General features: G+C 37.7%; 2 protein-coding genes across 6 annotated transcripts in view; one reads left to right on the top strand and one right to left on the bottom strand.

Annotated features, from left to right (window-relative positions):
- LOC107716965 (magnesium transporter NIPA2-like) overlaps nt 1-2,866 on the top strand; it is an 11,309-nt gene extending 8,443 nt beyond the window's left edge. For all 5 annotated transcript variants that reach the window (XM_016523606.1, XM_016523609.1, XM_016523608.1 and 2 more), the window contains 2 exons: nt 907-1,067; nt 2,086-2,866. In XM_016523606.1, coding sequence (XP_016379092.1) covers nt 907-1,067; nt 2,086-2,732 — 808 coding nt within the window. In that variant the 3' untranslated portion in view covers nt 2,733-2,866. The remainder of the gene's footprint in view (nt 1-906; nt 1,068-2,085) is intronic.
- Nucleotides 2,867-4,332: 1,466 nt separating this feature from the next.
- LOC107716963 (cytoplasmic FMR1-interacting protein 1 homolog) overlaps nt 4,333-8,881 on the bottom strand; it is a 31,809-nt gene continuing 27,260 nt past the window's right edge. Inside the window, exons 26-30 of the mRNA XM_016523604.1 lie at nt 6,786-6,858; nt 6,578-6,672; nt 5,508-5,746; nt 5,258-5,405; nt 4,333-5,163 (exon numbers count right to left, since the gene is read on the bottom strand). Of these exons, the coding sequence (XP_016379090.1) occupies nt 4,999-5,163; nt 5,258-5,405; nt 5,508-5,746; nt 6,578-6,672; nt 6,786-6,858 (720 nt within the window). The 3' untranslated portion in view covers nt 4,333-4,998. The remainder of the gene's footprint in view (nt 5,164-5,257; nt 5,406-5,507; nt 5,747-6,577; nt 6,673-6,785; nt 6,859-8,881) is intronic.

Here is an 8,881-nt window from a genome sequence, read left to right as displayed (position 1 = left end):
TCGCAATAGCAATTTAAGTACAAAAACCGGACGAATCCCTTTAAATATATCATCTGATCGATGTCTTGAGGTGTGGTAACCGTAGTATAAGCGAAATAATTGACGACGGGCCGTTGAATTATTAGAAAAATAATGCACGCCCGAGGTGTAACGCAAAGCGGAGTGGCCGCATCACCACTTCGGGTGTGCATTATTTTTCTAATAATTCAACGGCCCGTCGTCAATTATTCCTTACCTATATTACGTATAATTACATACCACTATAGCGCGTCTAATTTCCCATTTTTAAACAGGAGATTTAATAATCAAATAATAAACAGGATATTATCAAATATGCTTGGAATAATAAGAATAAATTCATATGACATTTTATTTACAGCAGACAATCATGTGACTGGCCCGGGTTCATAGGATCACAGAACTCACTTCTTCACTGTGAATAAATAGCCATCCGAATCCATGAGTTTTATCACTGAGGTGCCATGTAAATGTATGTTTTACAGACATCCACATGAGAAAGAATCACCGTCCGAATAGAGTTATAGTTGTGGTTTCCTTTTTTGTTGTTTTTAAACCAAGTACGACCTTAATCTTAGTAGTTGCATGCATGAACTTTACAAAGTGTTGCATTTTGTAATGCTCAATGCCAAAGTGTTAAAGGTATTAACTTCTCAAAAGGACAAAAACAAGCTACAACATCATTCACAAAGTCTCGGCTAACCTACTGTATTCATAACAAACTTCTAAAGGGGCCTCAAGACGACTCCATGATTTAAGACCAAACCAACATTAAAATATCTATATATTACTATTACTTAAGGGTGAGTAAATAAAGTCAGAATGTTCATTTTTGGGTGAACTATCCCTTGATAGTTGGTTAAGTTTAATGCGTGCCTGGTTTTGCAGTGCGGTACTGTCCTCGTACTTCCTGACAGAGAGGCTGAACCTGCATGGGAAGCTTGGCTGTCTGCTCAGTATCCTGGGCTCCACTACCATGGTGATACATGCACCTCAAGAGGAGGAGATCGACAGCCTGGAAGACATGGCCAAAAAACTGGTTGATCCAGGTAAACCACGACATGTAAAGACAATGAAGGCCCTCCTGGAATGTGAATAACTTGTTTTTGCTCAGCAGTGTTGCGGAGTAATTCGACTATTGTAATATCAATATGCATTATTGTGGTCTTGATAAGACTACACAGGTTGCAGGTACACAACCATTCATAAGTGTGAGGTCAGTAAGAATTTTTGGTTACACTTGATTTTAAGTTGTCCTTGTTATACATTTAAGAACTGAGTAATATAAATTAACAACATTCACCTACTATAGTGTTAGGATTAGGGTTAGCTGCATGCAGTTGTGCATAATTTGTTGTTATTACTACAGTAAATGCATGTAATGTGTAACAAGAACACGAAAATATTTTCTTCCAATTTTTTCTTCTTTTTTTTTAACCATTTAAAAAGAAAGAAGTCTCATGCTCGCATATTTATATGAACAGAAATACATTAAACACATTTTTAAATATTATTACAATTTAAAGTACATTTTAAATGTACATTTATTTGATATAAATACATTTATTCTATATTTATTTTCAATGTAAATACATTGTATTTTATATATTTTAAATGTAATTTATTCCTGTGATGGCGAAGCTGAATTTTAAGCAGTAATTACTCCAGTCTTCAGTGTCACATGATCCTTCAGAAATCATTCTAATAAGCTGATTTAGTTCTCAAGGCACTTTTATTATTATTATCAATGTTGAAAACAGTTGTGCTACTTAATGTTTTTGTGAAAATGGACATCAGTTTTTTCAGGATTCTTTGATGCATAAAAAGAACAGTATTTAATTGAAAGTTTCTTTTTTTTGTAACAATGTAAGTCACTTTTGATCAATTGAATGCATCCTTGCAGAATGTATGTATTAATTAATTTTTTTACTGACCACACATTTTGAACAGTTGTGTACATATTTATATTGATACTAAAAAATGTTTAAGGACTTTTTTTAAAGGAATAAAACCGACTCCTTCGTATAACTAATCATATTTGTTATCTTTTCTCCCATCTGTCTCCAGGCTTCGTGGTCTTCGCGACAGCTGTCATCATCATAGCTCTCATCTTCATCTTCGTAGTGGGCCCACGCCACGGGCAGACCAGCATCCTGGTCTACATCACCATCTGCTCTGTGATCGGTGCTCTGTCTGTCTCCTGCGTGAAGGGATTGGGCATCACCATTAAGGAGGCCATCTCTGGGAAGCCAGTGTTGCGAAACCCTTTGGCCTGGCTGCTGCTGCTGAGCCTGATAGCTTGTGTTAGCACACAGATCAACTACCTGAACAAAGCACTGGACATCTTTAACACATCCCTGGTGACGCCCATCTACTACGTGTTCTTCACCACCTCAGTGCTCTCCTGCTCTGCCATATTGTTTAAAGAATGGGAACACATGGGCACCGATGACATCATTGGCACACTGAGCGGCTTCGTTACGATTATCGTGGGCATCTTCCTGCTGCACGCCTTTAAGGACGTTAGCATTAGCTTGGCAACACTGGCTGTGTCCATCAGGAAGGACGAGAAGAATGGCCCTGTATTAAACGGCATGACAGCTAACAACCACTCCAGTTACGAGCTGCTACATACAGAGGACTTTGACGACAGAGAGTCAGGGTTGCCTTTCGACAGCGTCTCCAGAAGAAACGGCACTATGACAGTCTCTTAGGTTCAGTGAGGAACCAGTATGCAGCAGTTCGTCTATGAAATTGTTTTGGCTGCTCTATGGACATTTAGCATTTTTCTTCCCTTTACATATAGGAGATAAAACCTAAGACAATCGACTCTCAACGCAAAAAAAAATACAAAATACAAAAAAGATGGACCAATCGATTGTACTAAGGGTTTCGTTTAGCTCATTTTTGTTTTGTTTTGTTTGTTTCAAACTAGACTACATGGTAAGCTTAATATCATTCCTCATGTAGCACTGTAAATACACAACTGTACATTTTAAGAGACTTTTGTTATATTTTATGTACACATCTGTATTTACATGCACTGATGTAACACTCTAAAGAGAAAGGAAAAAATGAAATCGCATCATATGACCCCTTTAAAGACATCCAAGTGAAATGATGAGAAGACCTTCTCAGTTCAGCAGCAGTGTTGTGATTATTAATACAAATCCAAATATTCAAGCATTTCATATATTAACTAAAATATGGATCTACATTTAACAAACAAATTAAAATGTACTCCTGAAAATTTGAGCTCCTGAACAAATATACTTTTACACTATTGCAATCATGGATCGCGGAAGCGGTTACTGTTGAGGTCCGGTACAAACATGACATACAAAAATATAGGCTATAGCCTCATATGTATGCATATGTATTAATCATTAAAAGACCGCGATCTTATTCCCAAATGACAATGATTCCGCTATGACTGTTAAACCTTTGAAATTACAATCACATCAGAACATTTAAACATGCTTTCGCGCAGCCGCTGATCTCTAGAGAGAGCAGCGCTCATCATGTAAGCTTTATGTTTGAAACAGCTGTACAAACAGTCTACACAGTAGGCTACATTTCTGTGTTGCAAACATTAAATAATAACGAAATTAGGCCAAAAGCATATATAGTCCGGATAGATTCTGACGTTGCGGCAGCCGCGATCAAAGAGCGTGTTCACGACACTGACACAGTCTGACTAGCACTTTTAATTAGCGTCATTTTGTAATAATGCACTTATGTTGTCTGTGTATCTGATTAATCTAATATGGATAGGATACGTTTGGCTGAGTTAATTAACCCGCCAGCAAAGCGCTTTAATTGACCGCTGTTCATTCATTTTTCAGCTTCATCACCTGAAACTAGATTTTAATTATTTAAATACGTTGTTAATATCTTGCGGTGTTCATTTTTCTCGTCATTGTTAAGTATGTTTTAATTAAAATCGTTTAATTATCGTCAGGATGCACCACTGATCTATATAATGTGGGCTGCACTCGTCTCTCATCAATAAAATAAACGTAACTTCAATAAGATTGTTGAAAAGATTAACACTGCACAGTATCCTCCAAACATCTTCAACCCTGCTCCTGGAGACCCACTGTTCGGCAAAATATATTTCCAACCTGCTTCAGCATCTTCAAAGATGATTTTCAAGCAGTCCTGAAGATCTTGATTGGCTGGTTCAGGTGGATTTGATTAAAGATGGAGTTAAACTCTTAAGGAGACCCGCTGAAGACTTTTGGAGCCATTTTTATTTTGTGTGAACTAGTCCTTTAACCCGTTTGATCTGGTGGATAAAAGAACCCAGGAAACCAGGGTTTGATACATATTTATTGAATTAAAATCTGATTACATAATTCAAATACAAAAAGGCACGTTAATTGGGAGTAAGAACTTGGTTATGCTTAAAGTTTTATTCAGGATAACAGAAGGAAAAAGATCTTGCATATAATCATTCCAAAACACCACACAGAAATATACCGCTGGTCTCTCACCACAGCAAAAGCTTAAATAATCAGTTGATAAAACCCACTTGGCCATTTTCCGAACCTTTCCCACTGCTTTCCCCAAGTATAAAACATGAAAACGAGTAGTGCTGTGCTATCATTAACACATAAAAGATAATAGTAATTTATCTATAATAAGGCACGAGTGTGTGTACAAAATAAAATCAACCTGACATACACGAAGTAAAACTGGGCCGTGTTTGTCTACATCATTTAAAAACATATTTTGGCCTAATTTACCAAAGCCTGAGACAAAACCAATAATGGTACAACTGATCGGTGCTTACCAAACACTCGACTAATCACAAGGCAACTTACTGGCTCTGTGAACACTACAGGCTGGTGTAAGAAAGGCGTCTCTAAGTAGAATGTGACAGTGAAACTGGTCCTAAACATGAGGCTAAACTTGTTGCTAAATATGTTCCCCTCTACCATCTCTTCCACTTCTAATTGGAGCAAATGTACGTCAATCTCAGTTACTGGCCAAGGACTGATGGATCGGAGGCTGGAAGCAACGGACATGTTCTACTGGCATGTTCTCTCCATCCCCAGACTTCAGGTACTTGTTCAAAATGGCGAAGATTTCATCATTCAGAACCTGGAACTTGCGAATTCGGTCAACCATTTTCTTTAGAGGCTAAAGTGTGAGGGGAAAAAAAGATTGTTTAGTTGATGTCTTGACTGCAGAAGTTAAATAAAATATACATCAAACTCATTAAGGAAAAACTCACCACGCTCTTGATGATCTCATCTTTGCCGTCATGTTTCTGCACCTTAAGGAGATGGTAGCTGAAGTCCAGGATATCAAAGCGTCTGTGCTGTCCAAGCAATGTGATAATCATGCAACCAGCCCAGTTCAGACCATCTCCAAAACATTGCCTAGAAGAAGATCAATATGCTTTAAAAAGCACAAATATCCTAATCTTACTGTAAACAGCCATTCTACATGACAAGAAAAACAGGTGATCAGTTTGCACTCACTCAACAGTGAACTCGTGTGCTCCCACCGGGATGCAGTACACAAACTGCATTGCACTCCACAACCTGTGGAACTCCATGCATTCGTCCACGTGCATCACGCCGTTGCTGGGCAACGGGCCGCGCCAGATTGGGTCGTCCAGATTACCGCGGATGCGAGTCAAAATGACCTCGAATATGGAGAGGCCGCAGCACAGGCGCTCTTTAGTCAGCAGGTCACCCTCACGGGCGATGGCAATTTGCTGATGAGAGATTGTACAGGGTATTGATTAAAATCGGACCAGTACGGCTCACTCAAGTCTGCATTCAACAGTGATTACGGTATTTATTTTGTCAAAGCAGATGATTTGTCCTTCAAAGCATATTTACCATTATTTATACAATTTGAACAGTAGGTCAGCACACTTAAGTGCTATTGTGACAATTCTGACAATGAATCATAACGATGGCATAAAAAGTCCACGCTGAGATGCCATAATTTTGACTTTTTTGTCTCACAATTGACTCAATTATGAAGTATCTCAATGTCGACATTCTATGTCAATTATGGCATGCCTAATTCTGACATAATTATGACATGAAAAGTGGGAATTGTGAGTCATGATTGACTTTTTATCTCATAATTTCAGATCTTTATCTCAAAAAGCATGATTTACCAAAGCATGATCATTTCAACTTGTCATAGTTAAGATTTTATCTCATAATTTCAACTTTTTCTCTCAAAGAGCATGATTTACCAAAGCACGAGTGTGGATACTGATTCCCTTTGTAGAAATGGCAATTAATGTAACAAAAAGTAACAGAAAATAGCAGAGTTACCAGGATGAATTAATACACATATCTTAAAGTAAATTTTAGAAATCACCATTTTGATTTGAAAATAATCAAATTGCCCATTACCACCGACACAACTCATAAACTAAACATGAATGTGGAAGTCTCGGGGATGAGATCAAACCAGCAGTTAGGTGTGTAATCGGAGATGCTAATGACAATATCAACAAGTAGTTGTGTGTACTGGAGGCAGTAAAGCAGCAGAGCACGACTAAAGCGGCTGTCAGTATTTCACCCACCTGAGGGGTTCCCAGACGCTCAATTAGAGGCACCAAATGCAGTGCAGTGTATTTGGCCTCCAAACGCTTCATCTTTGCATCCAGACGCTCACCTTCTGCTCAAGTGTGTGTTGTAAAAGGATTACTGGATATGTATGAGGAACTGCTCAAATAAAGCATGCTAAAAATACTGCATATCCTCTGCAAACATACATAAACATGAGCTTACCTTTAACGTGAACTCTTGGCAAGATGTTCTGGAATGGTGCTGCATGCAACAAGTCACACACCTCCTCTTGAGACTGCAGGAAAGGACAAGAACTCATTTCACAAACTGAAACAATCTTATGTGGGCAAAAAAAGAGAAGTATAGAATGATGGGTTCAAATCGTGAGTTAAATCTGAGACAAGCAGACATTGCTGCTTTTGCCATGTTAGCTTTTGTCATATTAATGTATAGAACATGGCTTTTTATGTTCTATAGATTGTTTTTCTGACAGATGTCTCTAAAAACAAAGAAAAGATACTTTAAAGGAATCTTAGGTGAGCCTGCGGAAGGAATAACCATTAGTAAACAAATGATACAGCAAGAGAGATTAATATTAGGTTTAAATAATATTATACATTGAGATAAATATTACATATGTATTTTAATATTAATATTATATATATTTAGATAAATATAATATATTTATTTTATTTATCTGTTTAGCTGAATATCTTCTTGTCAAACTACCTCTTGCAGAAACCGGCATGATTTATTCATACTGTGGCACATACTGGAGAAAAAAAAAAAAAAGAGGATTTCTTTTGTAGCACAGGAGGGTGATGTGGCATAGCGGGTGACAACAAAAAAAACAGAAATGGCACTTCATGTCAAAATGGTATTTTAAAACATGTTCGATGAAGCTTTTGATGAATCCTTGGCACAGATTTCTATGGTAACCAGGTACTGTTCCAGCAGATAGAGCCATGCAGTCACATCCACCACTGACATGAGCTATTACAGATGAGGCTGTTGACATTTAAATTAAAATGCAGAGAATTACAGCCGACAGCCTTGATTGCATTGACCTTGCCATCAGGCAGAGCAGGTACTTTCACACAGGCAAAGAGGTTTTCTCTAGCAAGAGGTTTTGGCTCTATTTTACCAGACAACCCTTGTTGATGTTTAATGTGGAGGATGGTGAAGACAGCATCTCCCTGGGTAACTTTCATAATTGTGACTAATGGTTGGCAATTAAAAATCACATCTGTAAAGAGTCTCTTGAGTGTCTGGATGAATGTCATATTCTCAACCATGCTGCAGTGATGTTCCATCCAATATGCAGTGAAAACCTAAGCAACTTTTTGTTTTGTTTAAATGTTTTAAATTATGAATTGTTTAATTCTTGATAATGAACTCAATGAATTGAACTGATAATAAATTATTAATAAATTCTTGAAATATATCTAGGTGTTAAATTGGGATTTGGGGGGGGGGGCATATACAGGGCTGCTTGAAAGTTTGGGAACCCTTTTGAATTTTCTATATTTCTGCATAAATATGACTCAAAACAATCAAAAGTCCTGAAAGTAGACTAAGAAACCAAACAAACAAATGAGACAAAAATATTTTCTTTGGATCATTTTTCTCAATAATTAAATGGCAGTGTTACATATCTGTGCGTGGCAAAAGTATGTGAATCTTTGCTTTCAGTATCTGGTGTATTATACAAGTAATGTTTCTTGTAACTGCTGATCAGTCCTGCACAACGGCTTGAAGGAGTTTTAGATCATTCCTCAGTACAGAACCACTTCAACTCTGTGATGTTGGTGGGTTTCCTCCTATGAACTACTTGCTTCAGCTCCTTCCACAAAATTTCAATTGGATTAAGGTCCGGACTTTGACTTGACCATTACGAAACATTCGCTTTGTTCTTCTTTAACCATTCTTTGGTAGAACAACTTGTGTGCTTGGGGTTGTTGTCTTGCTGCATGACCCACTTTCTCTTGAGAATTAGCTCACTGACAGATGTCCTGACATAATTATAATTCATTGTTCCATTAATGATGGCAAGCTGTCCTGGTCAAGATGCAGCAAAACAGGCCCAAACCATGATACCAGCACCACCATGTTTCACAGATGGGTTAAGGTTCTTATACTGGAATGCAGTGTGTTCTTTTCTTCAAACATAACGCTTCTCATTTAAACTAAAATGTTCTATTTTGGTCTCATCTGTCCACACACCATTTCTCCAGTATTCCTCTGGCTTGTCCGCATGATCTTTAGCAAACTGCAGACTGGCAGCAATGTTCTTTTTGGATGCACCATGCACACCGTGG

Source organism: Sinocyclocheilus rhinocerous, unplaced genomic scaffold (assembly GCF_001515625.1).
Source record: "Sinocyclocheilus rhinocerous isolate Xijiao unplaced genomic scaffold, SAMN03320098_v1.1 scaffold3102, whole genome shotgun sequence".
In the NCBI taxonomy this organism is placed as follows: Eukaryota; Metazoa; Chordata; class Actinopteri; order Cypriniformes; family Cyprinidae; genus Sinocyclocheilus; species Sinocyclocheilus rhinocerous.
The sequence above is the reverse complement of the archived record's forward strand: the minus strand, read 5'-3'. Positions and strand labels throughout refer to the sequence as shown.